The sequence below is a fragment of the Halichondria panicea genome, chromosome 1 (genome assembly GCF_963675165.1).
Source record: "Halichondria panicea chromosome 1, odHalPani1.1, whole genome shotgun sequence".
NCBI classification, from domain to species: domain Eukaryota; kingdom Metazoa; phylum Porifera; class Demospongiae; order Suberitida; family Halichondriidae; genus Halichondria; species Halichondria panicea.
This window is the reverse complement of record NC_087377.1, coordinates 1,793,276-1,812,814: the sequence shown is the minus strand read 5'-3', so window position 1 is coordinate 1,812,814 and position 19,539 is coordinate 1,793,276. Positions and strand designations below refer to the sequence as shown.

The 19,539-nt window shown below is 40.5% G+C and overlaps 1 protein-coding gene across 1 annotated transcript; it reads left to right on the top strand.

The window, feature by feature from the left end:
• The first annotated feature begins 12 nt into the window (after nucleotides 1-12).
• Nucleotides 13-12,523, top strand: LOC135352162 (uncharacterized). The gene is made up of 19 exons (XM_064551355.1): nucleotides 13-74; nucleotides 304-357; nucleotides 887-1,218; nucleotides 1,604-1,705; nucleotides 1,973-2,080; nucleotides 3,331-3,390; nucleotides 4,257-4,322; nucleotides 4,435-4,485; nucleotides 4,866-5,027; nucleotides 5,555-6,800; nucleotides 7,000-7,921; nucleotides 8,014-8,257; nucleotides 8,841-8,936; nucleotides 9,327-9,374; nucleotides 9,489-9,824; nucleotides 10,234-10,572; nucleotides 10,796-11,303; nucleotides 11,857-12,254; nucleotides 12,316-12,523. Coding segments are annotated over exons 1-17 (4,191 nt in total). The 5' UTR covers nucleotides 13-51; the 3' UTR covers nucleotides 10,798-11,303; nucleotides 11,857-12,254; nucleotides 12,316-12,523.
• The last annotated feature ends 7,016 nt before the right edge of the window (nucleotides 12,524-19,539 follow it).

Sequence of the window (19,539 nt, the reverse complement as noted above, 5' to 3'; positions counted from 1 at the left end):
TTATGTTTACTGCACTGAGAAATAAGGGGCAAGTGTTTGAATAAAGCTTCAATGGCTACTGGAGAAGACTCAGGGTGAGTGAACATGTAGACCTTGTGATTGCATGGAAGGAGGATCATTCCTTTAATTAGTCAGAGGTGGAATCACCTCATCAGAATTGGAGTTCATCAATGGAAGCTCTGCATGTTGTGTTACTCTAGCTAGTAACTTGCATATACCACCATGCATCAAGAAGTACTTTGATTGTAATAATTATTATAATTGTCCGTACACAAACTTGACCCCCTAACACACACACATCAGGTTAGTGCCGTGGATTCGCAAGAAACTCGGTTTCAAGACCCCAGAGAGGAGAACGTGAGCAAAGTACAGTTTAGCTTGCAATTAATTTTAACAGGCTATAAAAATATTATAGCTAATCATTGTCAGGGTGTCATACAGGGATATCCTCCCTCTGGCTCCAAATCCTCCCCCCCCTAAAATTTGCATTCAGGTACTATAGTTGTATGACTGAGTGACCATAGCTGGCAGTGTTACATACTAAAACAGGGTATTGAAATAACAGTTGACCTTTTTCAGAAAAATGTTCTCGTTGCTTTTCAAAAGCACGCCTTATTTCCCCCTCTATACTAAATCCTTAATGACACCACCTGATTGTTATAGTGTGGAGCTTATAAATGCTCACAAGAGCTCATTAATGTACATTGTATACACCCACACACACCCACACACACACACACACACATGCACACATACCATACACACACACACACCTACACACATCACACAGGAGACTGGAAACTGAACCATGTCACACACGCACACCTACCTACAAAATGTACCTATACCCACACACACACACATGCACACACTATTGTACATGCAGTGTTCAGGAGCAGCTGGCCAGGGATCTGTGGGAGGCTGTAGTCAATAAGGATGTCAGCAAAGTGAGGTCTGTTTTGAAACAGGGGGCCAACCCCAATCACCAGCTCTACTGGAATGAGGAGTGGTGTGATGTGTTTAAGAAGAATAAACGCCCTCCAGTACACCGAGCATGCCTGGAGGGCTACCTGGAGATCACTAGAGCACTCGTTAGTGGTGGAGCTGATATTGAGAAAGGTGATGGACGATGGGGCGAGACTGCATTTCACGGGGCGTGTAGGAGAGGACATATGGAGACTGTGGTGTATTTATCACAAGAGATGAAATGTCGTATTGGTAAGTGTGTGTCAGTCGCGTAGTGTTCATAGCTAAAGGATTGAGCCCAACAAGAATGTTTTTATAGACTGTTTAATTTCCTAGATTACAAAACATGCATGTGTTGATGTACATGTAGATTGTAATAATAATTATAAGACATGTTTTTTCAAGTAATTTCTAATTTCCCACAATCCTTGATACTATGTACACGCACACTAATAACATAATTATCTCACCCAGCTGGGATAATTACTGACCAGCATGGAGAAGCTTAATAGCATGGTGTATTTATTATCATAATTAACTTCATTTTGAATACTATACAAACCAATAATACATTTTAGTTGAGTTGTCATTGTGTGTGCATGTCATCACTACTCTGAGGTTATATCACGACATACAGATGTGAGGAACAAGTGGAACCAAACACCACTGCACTATGCTTGTGCGGGAGGAAGTATACAAGTAGTGCAATACATTGTGGAGGTACTCAAGGTTGATGTTGGTAAGTCATTTCTATAGTGGGTACCGTTTCATTAGATCCTCTGATTGGAAATGTAAACAACCCGTGAATTAATCAGTGTACCTGTATGTATCATCATGTAGTCATAATTATAATTATGGTAACTGTAATACAATACATACACGATACTAATATTATAATAATAGGCATCCTGTACTTGATAAGTATCTGATTGTGCTGATTGTGCATGCATGGTAATGGTCAATGATGTCAGTACTACTACAAGATCTCTGTCCCTTACCTGTCCAGATGTGACTGATGATTGGGGCAGGACTCCTCTTGACGAGGCAGTAGAGTGGAGGTGCACTGAAGTTATTGATTATCTCAAATCTCTACAACCCTCCACTCCTAAAGCAGGTATGTGTCACTAGAAATCCCATACCTAATTTCCACAAACAGTGGTGTATGAAGCTTAAATTTGGTACACCAATAGAGCAAGCCATGCCGGTTTCATAGATACCTTCGTTGTTTTTGTAGGACAAATGGTTGTGGTACAATTACGTGTTTTGTAGACCCCCAATAATATTGGCGTGGAATGTGGAACGTCGTACCGTATAGCAGGTAATTTTCGTGGGGTAATGTATTCGTTATTTTCGTGGGCAAGCTGACCTCCACAACGTAGGCATTGCTTACCGGAACATAGAAATGCAGGCAGAAAATGAAATTTTTACTCACGATAACCACCGTTTCTTGAGTTGAACAAATTTTTACCCAACAAAATTACCCGCTATACGGTAATCAGGAGTTCATTAATGACAACTCCCACACACATTCCATTCTACTTCTTGTCCTATAATACATCACTAAAGTCTATTTGCGTTGCCCGGAAGTTATGTGATCAATTATGGCTTCATTTATGGTTGACAAGTATGCCAGGGACTTTTACATGGTTAACTTTTAGCTGGTTGTAGCCTACAGCATGCAGATAAGAAGCGCTTTTAACAAGGAATCCAATGGTATACAATTGTATATGTATGAAGCTTAGGGTTAGAAAATGTCAAGGATACAAAGTTATGAGTTATGACAACATTATGACTTTAGCACTGTTTAGAAAAAAATTGCATATTCAAACTTTGAAGTGGCCACTGCTAATGAAGTGTCTATCCAACTAAGAAACCTGCTAGCAGGTCACTATCTGAGTTAGTGACCTGCTAGCAGGGCTCTAACTAGTACCCACAACAATGCATTTTCTAAGGGAGATAGACTATGAGATAGACCATGTGTAGTACAGCTTCTTAGCTGGATAGTAACCCTGGAGTGATTAGTGGCTTCTGCAAGCCACTACACTCCCTCAGGTTTACTATCCAGCTAAGAAACCTGCTACACATAGTCTAACTAATACGTAAACTGTTAGGAAATCAGCACAAACCACAGCATGACCGTGTGTGTGTGTGTGTGTGTGTGTGTGTGTGTGTGTGTGCGTGTGTGCGTGCGTGCGTGCGTGCGTGCGTGCGTGCGTGCGTGCGTGCGTGCGTGCGTGCGTGCGTGCGTGCGCGTGCGTGTGTCTATACTGTTACATAGATCAGAGAGGTTCTGAATCACTATTGCAGTTGTATATACTTTATGTGTTAGATGACATAATTATTAATTGTTACTGTCACACTCAGATACTCCAAATGGTTCCGAACAACTTCTTTCTAATTCAATTGTTGACAAGACCTCATCAAGTGAGTAATACCAGGCTAGGGTATACAGTGCATGGGGAGAAAAGTGGATCAATTTACCCCCCCCCCCCCATAATGTTAGGGATATCCCCCTGGTTCACTTTCCCCCACCCTGTAACATTTGCTCTAACATTAATTTGGCATTCAATTACGCACTAGTCTAACATGTTCCTATAGCCAAGCTAGGGTAAAGTGGTTTACTTGCCTAAACATTACGTTGCCATAAATCTCTAGTAACCATGTCATTGAGTGTTACCAAGAGTTCATTACGCAACTCCAATAGACTGTGTGCAAAAAGCATTCCTCCACTCCTACGTCACAGATACTGGCTGTTGTAACCGCAACAAGTAGGAAAGCCAATGAATAAAATTAGTAACGCTGTTATTCATTGCCTTTCTACCCCAGTTGTAAATGAATAACATTAGTGATAATCATCACTATGTTATTCATTGAAATTTGATTTCACAGTTTATACAACAGCATGTGGTTGTGACGTAGGCCTGAAGGAACGCCTACTATGGTTTTAAGTGGAGTTGCGTACTCTTCCTAATGAACTCTTGGTGTTACATATCCTATGTGATTAGTAATATGCTACTCCCCTACCATGTTAGGTTTATTAATGCTGAGTCAGCTAAACATGTTTTAATCCTCACCCAGAGGACGCAGGAGCAATAGTCTAATAATTACTGTCTTAATGACGAATGTTATTCATTGTCTTTCCTACAGCAGTTGAGATTTCTTATCAGCATTGTTATTGGCATAAGATTATGTCTCAAGTGATTCTGACCTTTTTTCAGTGTACAGCCTATAGTCATTGGAGTTAGTTTTTATGTACTGACTATCAGACAATTGTCTCATTCCTCCTCCAGTGACCTCTGACCCTCTGTCTGGTCAACAGACACCCAGTGCTGGCGATGAACAACCAGAAACAACTGGTAGGAGACTCTATTATAGCCCAACAATGATCATGTGCCTACCCATCTACTGTAGAACGAAGACCTTTCGGTTATATACTGTGTTACATGACTTGTTACTTGTACACCTCAGATACTCAAAATGATTCCATACAACTTTCAACGGATGACCAAACCTTGTCAAGTGAGTAATACCAGGGCATACAGTGCATGGGGAGGAAAGTGGACCAATTTACCCTCCCCCCCCATAATGTTAGGCTATAATGATTATAATGTGTATTCAATTACTACCTTGTATGATTGAGTATGTGAAAAGACAACGTATATAAAGCCGCCCAGAATTCAATCACCTAAGAACACCTAATTAAACTGGGCACATGTCCTATTTCCCTGTATAGTGTTCATTTTAATATTTCTATTGAATCAATGATTCTTAAAGTGTTATAGCTGAAGTCACGTATCATGTTAACACTAGCCAATAATGCACAAATGTGTCAGTATGTATTCATTTGGTGTTTTTTTAATTATTGTCAGCTTTGTCAACATTGCTGGTTGTGTTTGCAGGCACTCCATTGACTGAGGAAGACTCTGATGCTCTAGAAAAGCTGCTCCTAGACAACAAAATCTCTTTGACTGGTGAAAGGACATATGAGACAGTAGTTCACCACCTTCGTGAGCTCGGACATATGGAACTTGCAGCCAACCTGAGGGAAAACCTCGACAAAGGTGGGTAGTAGTTAGTAAGAGCTGTGGGTAGTAGTAGGTGGGTTGCTGTATTGAAGTTATACTCACCTGTGTTGAATATTGCATTGCATGAAGCCCCTAAAGATGAAAGGGGGTTATTTCACTTTAAGTATACCGTTGATCTGGGTTTTTGAAAGAAATGATGTATTTATTATTTGTAGTAGATTAGTAGACCACATTAATTTTAATTAAATTCATACCTAATTTGATATCGCAAATAACCACAATAAGTTATTAGGTTGATGGGTGGTGCATTAGGCTCCCCACCATGCCTAATAAACTTTTTTGATACCATTTGAAAGATCTCACTCTTAGAAAAATAATCATTGAAATTGAATCCACGGTTTTCAATGTGTGATGCATACAGGATATAAATTATATTCGGCTTCAGTACAAATTGCCAGTGTATAGTTGTGATGTAAATTCTCAGTGCATGTCTGTACAATATCAATAACATAACGTGTTTGAGTGTGTACAGTTTAAGAATTATTGCTCTTTCTTATATGCAGTGATTGGAGAGCAAAAGCGATATCTGAAGAAATTGGATGATCTGATGACTGACAAAGACACTATCTCCATGCAGTACCTCCGCCTCCTTCTTGTCGGGCCACCATTCGTGGGGAAAACAACAACTCTTGGCCGTTTACTGAAAGATATCGAAAACATTAGTTCTGCTGGAGACAAGGCAAAGCTACGCAGTACGCTACTCACCAATTGCCACCAAGTGGTCGCCTACATGAACAAAGATGCCACAGAATGGGTTTGTTCTAAAGACGTAGAAGAGGAAGCAAAGATCCTCTTTGGCTACATGTACAGTAGCAAGGTCGATGAAGTTCCGAGTGCTCCAACTGAGAAAAAGACAAAAACTGTCCCCGAAAGCGAAAAGCACACAAGCATACCCAAGCCACTTTCTCTTGAAAAGCCTCAGTCAAAGCCTCAAGAAGAAACACACTCTGAAATACAAGAGAATGCTCACCAACAAAACAGGCTCATACCCATCAAAGCTAGATTACAAAAACTGATAAAGAACGGAAACTACTCTGAAATGGCCAAATGTCTCGGCAACACCTTGCTAAACATCAACGATGTTGGAGGACAACCTGCCTTCCTAGAAATGCTACCAGCCCTATGTAATGGTCCTGCCATGTATCTAGTGTTCTTGGATTTAAGCAAGGAACTTGACGAACCCTACGATATTCCCTTCAGTCGTGACAACACAGTCATTACTCCATACAAAGCTGCTCACACAGTGGAAGCCACCGTCTCTCAAATCCTCTCAGCAGTTGCAAGTATCCATCACGTCTCTCGAGAAGATGCCAAGTACAAAACCACCTCCAAATTGAGCGAGACGTTTGAAAAGTTCCAACAAGTTCGTCCGGTAGCAGCTTTGATTGGTACTCACGTGGACAAGCTGGAGAATCCGAAAGAGAAAATCAAGCAGGTCAACGATGCTCTAAAAGCAACTACTCAAAAGTTTGCCGAGATCCTTGTATCACCTCCGCCAGATTCTGAATCTTCCTTTTTTGCCGTGGACAACTTTGCTGGAACTGAACAGTCTGACATTGCCCCGATTCGTGATTTTCTGAGCGATGTTTTCGCGTCTCATTTCAAGGATGCATCCCTGCCCATCAAACCAAAATGGCTCCTACTGGGCACACTACTGCGGATGGAGTACTCAATTGTGTCGATGGAAGACTGTCTGGAAATAGGGAGATTGTTGGAAATGGATGAAGAAGATACCAAATTCTGTCTTTGGTAAGTTTGTAATTTTTGTCTTCTGTCCAATTAATGCATACACATATATGTATGGCAAACATTTAATACAGTAATTACCTCCAATGCATACGTACGATTATTTTGTGTGTCCATTATTATTCTGTTATAGTTCTCACCTAACCCACCCCCCCCCCACACACACACACACACATACGCACGCACACGCACACACACACAGGTATCTACAGAAGATTGGATCCATACTCCATTACGAGAATGTACCCAATGATATCGATGGCTGGCTAAGCAACCACATGTTCTGCACCCCTGAAGTGATCTTCACTAGCATCAGCCAACTGATCCTTGCTGCTTTACGCATCCTCCATTCTGAAGGCCACGTCACTGAATTTGAGCGAGCGGAGTTGGTCAAGATGGGGCAGTTTTCACTGAAGGCCATTATCAAGTACTGTAATGGTCCTGATGTTGCAAAGATGCTCAAGAAAGGAGAGATTATCCCAGCCAAGCATCTCATCATACTTCTGCAATATCTCAACCTTCTTTCTGAAATCGTTCACAAAGATGTCAATGATCCGAAGGTCACTCGAATCACCTACCTCATGCCAGCTATTTTGGACTGTGCTTCACAAGACGAGCTAACCAACCCACCTCAACCAGATACCAACAACCCAGAACCACTCTACATCACATTCAGCTTTGGTTACGTACCAACAGGAGTCTTCTGTGGGCTTATCACTCGACTAGTTTCCCAAGGCCCTCATGGAATTCTCGGATTGACGTGGGAATTGGTGGAAGATGGCGTCAAACGAAATTGTGTATCGTTTTCTGTCGATGATGTTCATACGGTTACACTACTCTCCCACGAAAAGAGCTACGAAATTCGAATCTCTCGAGACGACCCTGATACCTCTCTTCATGACATCTGTGGATATGTGCTGTCAGCAATCCTCTACACTCTCAAGTGCCTGTTCCAGCATCTGGTGATGCATATTGCATTCCAATGTCCCTGTTCCAAGGATTGTACTGAACGCAGCGTCAACCATCTGTGTGCTCTCTCTAGCAAATCACGAATCAGGTTTATCTGTGAGGCCTCCAAGAAAGCAGTTAGTCTCAAATCAGAACAACAAGTATGGCTGGGAAAAGTATGTTTGTGTGTGTGTGTGTGTGTGCCTTATATTGTAATGCAACCTTCGTTTTTTTAGTTATACTGTTTACTTTTTTTATACATGTACAGCACGTGTGTCTAGGAAGCACGACGGAACTAGAGGTGCTAAAGTTTGCTGAATATGGTTTCTCCTTCCACTGGAGCAAAGAGGGCTCCAGACGTCAGATCAAGACAACTGATGATCAGCCCAACACTGTGAGCTTCCCATGCGTGAGAGAGGAGGACTTCGGTCACTACCAGTGTGAGGTGAAGAATGCAGCTGCTGGGAAAGTGCTCCTCACTCTCTACACAGCTCTCTACAAAGAGGATACAAGTCAGTTATCTAACCTCAAGTATCCCCGTTGTCCTTGATCCCATTTATCACATACTAAGTTCTGTGATTTTCTACATAACCAATGTACACAGTGTTTACTTCCTCTGCCCCACAATCACAACAGAACTCTTACAACTGCCCAATTCCATTTACCATAATTATGTGTGTAGCTTTTTATTTGCTAGGGGGCCACTTGTGTATTTAAAGTGTGTGCCTAACTACCGTATAGCGGGTAATTTTCGAGGGGTAAAATATTCGTTATTTCCGTGGGCTAGCTCCCTATGAAAACAGTTTACCAGAACGCATGCAATGCAGTACAGGCAATAACAAATTAACAGAAAAAATTACCGTTTTCGATTTGTCAATGAATGCCATGGATTTTTACCCCACGAATATTACCCACCATCTATCTTACTTCCAATAAACAAAGTTCTATCAGATCGTAATTCCATGTATCATAATCGGATTGCTATATTCGAAAGCCTTCAGTCTGGAAAATACATGATCTTGATTCCTACAGGCCCGGCATTCCCCATTAATATTAGTGTGTCTAGCTGTATCTGTTCCTACACACTACGTACAGATCCTCTAGCCTCAGGACAGCGCAAAAGGTCATTGCCATCAGACAAAAAAGTTGAAACTCTGCCAAAGCGTCCAAAGAATGATGTCACTGTACAAGGTATGCATGATCTATATTATAGATCTCCCATTAATTTTATCATACTAAGCTCTATACTTACATGTATTAAAACTTTACTTTACATAACCAATGTACACAGTGTTTACTTCCTATGTCCCACAATGACAACAGAACTCTTACAACTGCCCAATTCCATTTACCATAATTATGTGTGAAGCTTTTTATTTGGAAAGTCATTTTCAGCTTGTTCTCTGCCTCCAAAAATTAAAATTTTACCATAAAAAATTTAATGTATAATAGTGTGAAGCTTTTTATTTATGGCACTTTGGATTCTTTAGCTCCTAGGTCTAAGAGAAGCTTGACCGTAACATTGTGTAATGAAGTGGTACTCTAGTGCATGACTGTTATATTGTCATATCCTCCTCACAGGTAATGCAGTGACTCCACTAGCCACTCCACACACAACCACTCAGTCAGGTAGCAGATACTGTGCATTGGTTTGACTGTAGTATTATCTTGTAAATCCGAACAGTACTGTACATTTTATAGAGGAAATGATGTCACTTAACTGTGTATGTTTTATCTGTACAGTTCAACAACGTGAGACGACAGCGACTGCAGCTCAGTTGAGTCAAGAGTGCTCGAATGAAGCTCTTCTCCAGTTGTCTACCGAGATAGCTGGCTATGACAAATACAAGCTCAGGCTGGGCCTCAGTGATGCTGAGATTGAGAATATCGATCAAACCATTGATAATAATATACCAGGGAGATTTCACGCTGCTCTAAAGAAGTGGAAGAGTAAAAGCATCAATTTCGATAATCCATCGAAATCGTCAGCTACTTACGGTCGATTAGTGGAAATTGCCTCAGAGATTGAGGACGGAGAGGCAGTTCGCAGCATTCACAAGGCCTGTGTCAAGGATACACGTGAGTTACCTTATTAACTTTGTGAGCTTGCTCGTCATGCAGTTGTGCCATGCAATAATAGTATACAGCATTCTAAGTACTATAATTGTACATGTACATGTCATTGGTACGGCTCTCTCCTATAATTATACTTGCTTATTTCCCCTGCCTAATCCATTTTTTCACATGTTTGTTGGAACTTTAATATTGATTTTAGCATAAGCTAATTAAGGGAACAACTTAATGTGATCACTATAATTATTCACGACATAATTATTGTACAAGTATAGCAATCTAAATTGAAGCAATCTTCAATTATAGCCTTGACAGTTGTATTGTGTATGGGGTCTCATGTGACAGTGATAAAATATTTGGTGTACATTTCAGAGTATAGCGTTGTATGTCATTGGAAATAATGTGATCTGTACAGTTCAGCCACATGAGACGATAGTGACAGCGACTGCAGCTCAGTTGAGTCAAGAGTGCTCGGATGAAGCTCTTCTCCAGTTGTCTACCGAGATTGCTGGCTATGACAGATACAAGCACAGGCTGGGCCTCAGTGATGCTGACATTGGTGCTATTGATCTGACAATTGTTGGTATTCCAGGGAAATTCCTCGCTGCTCTAAAGAAGTGGAAGAGTAAAAATATTCTCCAATTCAATCCATTGAATTCAACAGCTACTTACGGTCGATTAGTGGAAATTGCTGCAAAGATTGAGGACGGAGAGGCAGTTCGCAGCATTCACAAGGCCTGTGTCAAGGATACATGTGAGTTACAAATAATTATACCTAGTTTATGATCACTTCGACCATTACCTTTGTGAGCTTGCTTGTCAGTACAGTAGTGCCATGCAATAGTGAATTGTATAATTATAGTAAGAACAGCATTCCAAGTGTTTGCAATACACACTGTCAAAATGGTATTGGATATATACTGCAAGTGTAGGTTTGCTAGTTGCTGACTCTTGTGTCTCCCTCCCTCCTCATGCAGGACTGGAGGTCATGGATCAGTCAACACCATCAGACACTACCAACACTATAGAACCATAAGCACATTTGCACATTATTTTGTTTTGTTTGACGCTTATTGTGGTAATGAATGAAGTGGCATGAGTTTTTTTTACTGACAATGTTCTTGGTATGGATCCTTCAACTTGGGAACAAATATTAGCCAGTAATCCGGTAAAGATCACTGCAGTAATGAATTTATAAATTTGCACACATGGCCTACTGAGCTATATAATTTATATAGCTACCGTACCGTAGACTAGACTCTGCTATAGACTAGACTAAGAGCTTCACAGCTAGGCAGCATTAAAACAGTATATAGCTCAGTATATAGATCCCAGTTGCTAACAGAGATGGCTCCATGCACACGAGGCTACAAGCAGTGAAGAGAGAGAGCTAGCCAGAGAGTGACTGTCTCAAGGCATCCTGACTAAGTGCTGCTGCTGGTGGATATGGTGGCTAGTCTGCAGAGGGAGCTGGACAATGCAAGGGTGAGTAGTGTCAGGTCTTATTGAGTGGACCTAGATACTCTCTCTATAGACTAGCTCTCTAGCTCCCTTTGTTGTAGTGCACCTATCATCAATGTGTTGCCCCAGAGGTCGGGGAGGTCTGACATGCGTGCACAAATCACTACAAGTGCTAGTGCATTTGGCCTGGACATATCACGTGACCACAATGCACTGAACTATATAGTGATTCGTGCACGCATGTCGGACCTCCTCTGGTGTTGCCCCACTACCCCCCCCCCCCCGGACATACGGGGAAATTTGATCTAATTTGGCCTGAAATGTTGGCCCCATATATACGGGGGGATTTGACCTGGCTTTGCGTAGTAAAGACTGCTTTTATAACCTGTTGATGTCATCATCATTAATTTTGTTACAAGCGAGCAACTTTACCTTTTCTATTTAAGTGAACCCGAAAAAAGGCTTGTACATAATTATACATGTTTGTGATCTAATTGTAGTATAATCTTATGTCATTGTATACAGTTTCCTAAAAATAACGAATAATAATAATTATTATGTTCACATGTGTGTACAGGAGGATTGTCAGCAGAGGAGCATCCTAGCAAAACTGACCAAACAGTAGAAATTCCAAAACTGTTTCTGACTGGAGCTGATCCAAATAATTCGCGATAGTTTCAAAAATGCAAGCAAAGATTGGTTTGATTTAGGATTGGCTCTCGGAGTGAATATTACTGACTTGAAAGACATTGAAGACCAACACGCTAGTAACAACGACGCCTAACAGAGATGGTGGGCAAGCGTCTTGAAGTCACTAATCCAGAGCATCCGATGACATGGCCTTACATATGTGAATGTCTAAGGAGTCCTACTGTTGAGCGTAACGATGTAGCCGAGGAAATTGAAGACAAGTATGTGAGGACAGCAACTGCAGTTGCTCATAGTGCCACTAATTGATCATGAGAACCTGACAAGGTACGTTTGTACTAATGTATTATTATGATCTTTTACTGATATATACTTTTTTATTGCATAGCTTGAAGGGGACGAATAAAGTAAAGAAGCATAAAGAAGCATACATGCAAGAATTAAGTAAAGAACTGACTGACTCTGTGCTAACGATGTCGTCTATAATTATAGCCATTATTATAAAGTATGAGTACTGTGACATGTTCAAGCATTGTTCCTTTGTTCCTTGTAAGGGATCAGCATCTTATTCTTATAGAATAATTATTTATAATTGAGGTGTTTGTTTGACGATCCTTACCCACTGGCCATGTGGTACAATGGGGTCAAGGAAGTACGTACTTGCACTAGCGCTACTCGAATCTCGCAAGCACGGCGCTGCTATTACTAACCGTCTACCTCAACAACACAAGTCTCTCCTGTCATAAAGAGCTACCACAAGTACAGCATCCTGTACAGAAAGGTGTGTGGATCTACCAGCCTTTATATTCTGCACCTAGTATCAATCATCTCTATAAATAATGTCTTATTTATTTTCCTTGTACAGTTATCGGTGGTCAGGTATCCAGCGCTGAACAGAATATTGACCAGCGACTACTCTTTGAAAGACCTATCAAATGGTGTGTTTAGATTAGCGATTGCTTTAATTTATATGTCAGCAATTTCCCCCGGCCCTCTCTCCTAGGTTGGTTGCAGGAATATGAAGCGTCTCATGCTGTACATGAGTGACAGTCTTACCAATGTACACTCTGGATTGGCCCTGGGTAGACTACAACAAGTAAGGCCAAGCAAAGTCAATTTGTAGTTTCTCAGGCTATTATTCCTAAAATAGCAAGCGGATTGAGGCATTTGATAAATATTAATGATAATGATATTCATAGAATTTTAATTGAAAACACACCCCTAACTTCCTCAATAAGCGGAAGTGCATAATTTTTACTTATTAATTTTAGTCATAATTATATTCATGACCAAAAAACCATACAAACTTATCCTTTTCTTTTCTTTTAGTGCCTTTAATTTGTGGTCACGTGATATTTAACTTTTTTGTAAAGCTGCCAATTTCCAAGCACGAGGGCCTGAGAAACTACAAATTGACTTTGCATGGCCTAAGCTATCATAGGCTATAATTATTAGCTGCAGCATTGGAAGATGCAGGTACATGTATCTGCCTAAAATGTTCCCCAAGTTCTGGCTATTTTTAATATTCAATTTCCTGACAAATTTGCTTTTGATATCCTAACGTGCGACTCTAGATGGTTATTTACGTCCAGAGGTGGTTAGTACCAACCACCACCACCGACCAGTGTGGGCACATCCCTGTACATGCACTTGAACACTTATTACACACACCCCTCACCCATCCACTCCACCCACACACACACCCCACCCACACACTCACCCACACACTCCACACCCATACACACTTCCCACAGGTTGCTAGTACGTTCCACGTTCTGTGTGCAGTGTACAAAGCTGTATAGTGGCCAGAGAACCAGTAAATGAAAACTAGAAGTGTCTACTCTGAAATAATTTTCTCTCTCTCTCCTTCAACGAACGTAAGCAGTGATGGTGTATGACATCATGATTATGACATCTTTGTGTACAGATAGCGAATCTTTCAAGACATTGGGAATTACAGAGACTTCACAAAATATTCTCCTAGTGGCACTGCATTCAAATGAGGCTGATGCAAAGGTATCGTGCATTTAGTGCATTCAGTAGCTGAAATCTAATGTGATTTCTTATCATACCATTACCTCTAGATCGATCTAGCCACTACCCACATCATCTGAAAAGCCTCTCTCTAAGCGTTAATTCACATTCTTGGAGCCGTTCAAAGATTCTTTTTTCCCCACTCCCTTTCTTCCACTATTATGCATTTCTTTGATCACTACAACCTGTAACCATTCATTATTTTCTCACTCAGACGTCTGATTTATTGGGCATGATTGAGGGTGACCTAACACCATTGCAAGACATCCACTCGTGTAATAATACACAGAGTATAATCAAGGTAACCATCTCAAAGCACAATATTTTGTATCCTTTTATCAAAGAGCTTTTACCGTGGCAGTTTCTAATACGATTTAAGTAATAACACACGGCCTGAAAGTACATGTACACTTTTTTACTAGAACTTCTGTCTTACATAAGCATCAAATACAATTAACGCTAGTAACGCGAACATACTGTACAGGGCTGCATTGAGGGGGGGGGGGGGCTGGCCCCCCTGGGTACAATTTCGACCCCCCCCCTAGGATCTGTCAGATTCATTAATAGGCATAATTATAATTCTGATAACTTCGCCCCACCTACATTTTTCATTTCCCCAATTCGTCCCCCCTGATCCAAAATCCTGGATGCAGCCTGATACAGTGAACACATATTTTATATGCAGCCCTGATACAGTACATATTGTACACCCACACACACACACACCCACACACACACACCCACCCACTCACACACACAGGAGTACAAGAATTTTCTATCCACTTCTCTAGATCTAATGGAACTCTATAAACTCGCATATAGACGCCTTTTGAGTGGGCTAATAATAATCATGTCTCTATAATCAAGGCATATAACTTTTTCAGTGCAGTTGACAAACAATGAACGATTATATGGAATGGGCCTTGAATGAACTTGTTTTGCGACGGCATGTACTTGTATTTGCACAATTTTATATATGTTGTGTGACGTTGACTCTTGTAGGCCTATGCTACCTATAGCTATGCTAATATTTATGATTATAGCAAGAATCACAATACGTACATGTGTACATGTGCACGATTGTTTCTCTTATAAGTTATTAGCAATTGCAAAGCAATGAATTGTTGAAAAAAACTGTTTACTAATGAAAGACAAGACTGCTGCCTAATGAAAGACAGAAAGAAGTAGGACCCACCTACCTACAGTGCACTAGATTTTAATAATTATAGTACTTAAAGTACTATAATCAAGTAACTGCAGGGGGCCGTAGCAGGTTAGTCAGGTTCAATAAAAAAAAACTACTGGCCATGCAGTAGCAACTAAGGAACCACTGTAGTAGCCGGGGCTGCATGCTGACTTTCAATTTAAATGAAAGACAGTACGGCTGCTACCTAATGAAAGGTATCATGCAGGGCTGCTGACTGACATAAATGAAAGACAGTAGGAAGTGGGTGACCAGTTTCCCGGCCACCCACTACAGCTCCAGAGCCCCGGTTTATAACCCACTCGTTCCCAGGCCTTACTTTTTCTTACTGTTCATCCATAAACATAAGAAAGACATAGTGAGGCAGCAAAGAAAGAAATGGGCGTACAGTTAAGAAAAAGTAAGGCCTGGTTTGGGAAATCGCGTGATCCACAAGGATTTTTATGAACGTGGGCGATATGTAGCCCACAATCGTGACGTAAGGTATTCTCCCACGCATTCAGAGTAAGACTGTACTACTGTACTGTACTGCACTGAGACAACCACCAAGCTGTGCTGCAAGTCAGATCAGAGAACCAGCGTGGCCAGCTCTGGTGGCAGTAGCTACCTGCTATATGATAATGATGACTAAGCTATTCTACTATAGCATGTAGAAAGACACAAGAAAAGGTAATAGTGATAGAATCTAAACACACAATCTAGACTGGTAGATCATCTAGCTAAGCCTAAGGTATAGCTAGCTCTATAGTGCTTGCAAACTTCCAGTTCCAAGTCCATGTCCAGCTTGCTGCAGCCAGGCAAAGTTTTATTAGTCGTAGACCTCTGCGTGGGCAGTCCAACATCTCTAGCTCAGTATGCCCACGCTCATTTTCACCCTTCTACCACCCTTCTACCGTGCTTCTACCCTCACGCGACTTCCCGATACAGGCTCTCCTTTTTCCTAACTCTACGTCTATTTCTTTCTTTATTCCTCCAATTAATACCGTATTTTATCTCATTGAACGAATAATACAGTATTTTATCTTATTGAAGGATTGTGATAAAGAACAGAAAAAGGAGAGCCTGTGTAGAGGCTACATGGGTGAACTGCACAAGTTAAAAATGTAGGAGGAAGGGGATCTTTTAGCCTCGATCCCAGGCCACACTGAAGATGAAGCCTTGTATTAAAAAGCAACCTCTGGCAGAGGTCTTAATTATTATTTTAACAGTATCACTTTAAATTGAGGTCTTATGGTAACTGTATTTAGACCAAGCAGGACCAAACACAGTATATTGCTCTTGTCTGCCTTATAAATGTGTTTGGAACGTCCAAATGGTGTTTTTAGATCCGTGATTTATTTGAAGCCCAAAATAATTGTCTATAGCGTGGGCTATAATTATAATGGGTGTAGCTATGTACTTTTCAGAATTTTATAGCAAAATTTGAGGTTGTACTACGAACATCCGATTTCAAAGAGTTGGGATACCGTCCCTCACAAGGTAAAGGAAACATGCACCTGGTCAATATTTAGTCAATACCTTTATTAACTGAAAATTGATTATTTTATTGATTTACTTATTTCTATACACATTACACCCTCCTCCTACATTGTTTGCATGGTAACCTCTATCTCTCTCTCTCTCTCTCTCAGGTGAACTAAAGAGAAATCGCAGTTAACAAGATAGCCAGCTGCTGGGATGTCACGAGGGAACGAGAGATCAGTTCTCTGAAGTCCATAGTCTTGAACATTTGAAACCATCAACTATTAGTCTTGTAACAGTTGTGTATCACATGCACCCTCTCTTGCTAATAATTCAGCAGCAATGTTATTGAGAACCAGAATAAAAAATGAACATAAACTTGGGAATGCAAACATTATACCTACTCCTCCTTCCAGGAGTTGGCTTGTACAGAAGTGGGATCCTTGAGGCCCACAGCTAGCTGCCATAGCTATATTAAACATGGGAAACAGTCCATGTGTGCAAAAACAAGAAGGGGGGTGGGGCTCACTATTTCTGCACATGCGTAGATCTGATTGCACAACCTCCTCGTGGAGGATGAAGAAACTCACCAGAGGAAAATGGTGTCTTTCCAACCATCCAAGCAACTGGTAAGTGGATTGCTGTGTATAATAAAATCCTATAGTTGTGTATATGTATAACTAGTAAGCGCAAGCATGAGTTTTGCTGTTAGGTCATTGTCACATGTACAATAGTATTATTCTGTGCATTAATAATTCTGCAGTCTGTATTCTGCAACTAGCTAACAATAATATTATTGCCTGTTTTTTGCTGTTTTGCAGATGTCTCAACTCTTAGTGACAACACAAACCAGCGAGCAAAATTGATGTCACTGACTGGCTGCATAATCATGGAGGCGCTACACTAGTGAGGAAACATTTATATTCAGTATAATTAAAATTAATTGTATAAACTATATACAGTGTATTCAGCAATCATGCATGCTAACAACGTTAATTGTTGTTCTGCAGATGTCTTCACATTTCATCCTTTTTTCTCTCCCAGGCCTTCCAGCTGCAAGGGTGTACAAGACCCCACCCCCCTGCATGAGAGTCCTAATCCAGTTACCCCATGCAGCCCCCCCCCCACAACATCCCATCAGGTGAGCATAGTATTGCTGAGTGCATGTATGGGGAATGTATTATATTACTGGTTACACTCAAAGTAGGTCTAGACGGTATTTTCCAGTATACATGTAAAAAACTATATAAAACTATCTAAAGTACCTTGCCCCGATGCTGAGGAGACTCTTAGCTCCAGACATTCAGTCTGTGTGACTAGCTCACAAACCTAGTATAGGAATTGCTTACAATATCAAGGGTATCTGGTGCAGAGAGGCTTGCTGGTACAGAGAGGATATCTGGTGCAGAGAGGATAGCTGGTACAGAGAGGCTTGCAGTCCTCTATTCTCTAGCTACAGTTGTTACCCAGTCCTGACCCCATGCCTTGGAGTTGTGAGAAGTAGGTAGTGTCTTATGTTTGTGGTTTACCAACTGTTTTGCCTCAGTCACACACTTGTGGGTTTTGTGCAGAGTGGGAAATGTATACAGTGACTTTCAACAGAGTGCATGCCACAGCAAAACCACTATTAGATTGTTAGATATGATCAAAATACTTTTAGTGTTAGTTGAACTATTTTGGCCACTTCTACAAAAAAATTAATGTTGTTGCCTGGTTTCCGTGAAAGCGGGCGATGCCCCAACTTGATTTTATGACTTGAGAGGAAGTATGTAGTATTAGAGAAATTATTGTAAAAAATATAAGAAAAGTCCCCCAAGGGAATCGAACCCATGCCTAATCTATCATCTAATCTACTAAGCCACACCTATTCTGTCCTATTCTGTCCTAGTCATTACACCTCTCAGTCATCACATGCATACACACAGTGGATTGCAGACTTTCACTTGCAAAAGAAAAGTACCATGTAGTATATCGTTAGGGCCAAACCAAACCTGTGATAGCAGTGTTGAAAAGCCCTTATAGTATGTACAGTTAATTTAGTCTAGAGAGTAGATTACCACAAATGTGTGAGTAATTGTACTTAAATGTAAATATCTTTTGATTGGAGCATTTCTAAGAAATGGTGTTGATACCTGTGTGTAGATGAATGACTGAACTACAACATATCCAAAAATGTTTCCATTGAAACATAAGGTGGTGGGTTTGTGGTGATTAATAGAACAACAGCAAATTGTTATAGTGGGTAACCGGTTAGAGTAATAAAACACTAACCTTAAACAGCTAAGGTCTTAGACTTTTATCACACAATAGATTAATGGTTTAGGTATCCTGACCATCCCTTTATGGGTCTTACATATGCTCACAGTGTCTATAATTCATCATTTACCGGTTTTTAGGTACACTTTTGGTTAGAGTAATATCTTCTGAAAATTTTATAGCTTAGCTTTAAAAGTTCTCTGGTAAGTTTACAAATAAATGGGCTACATTTTGATACCAAGAACATCCTCTATGCTTATTCCATTGTTGAATATCACTGAAAAACTACATATTCTACTATTCAACTGTTTTGATGACATCACAAGCTGCTAACCACAAATCGATGACACTCAAATTAACATGTAATGTAAGTGGGCGTACAATAACTGTACGCCCACTTTTAATTACGTTTGTGGTTGATTAAAGCATCATTGGTTTGTGGTTTGCAGCTGCGATGTCATCAAAACAGTAGAAAATAGTAAATTATGTAGCTTTTCAGTGTTATCTCAGCAATGGAATAAGCATATAGGATGTTCTTGGTATCAAAATGTAGCCCATTTATCTGTAAACTTACTACAGAAATTTGAAAGCTAAGCTATTAATTTTTCAAAAGTTATTACTCTAACCAAAAGTGTACTTGAAAACCAGTAAATCATG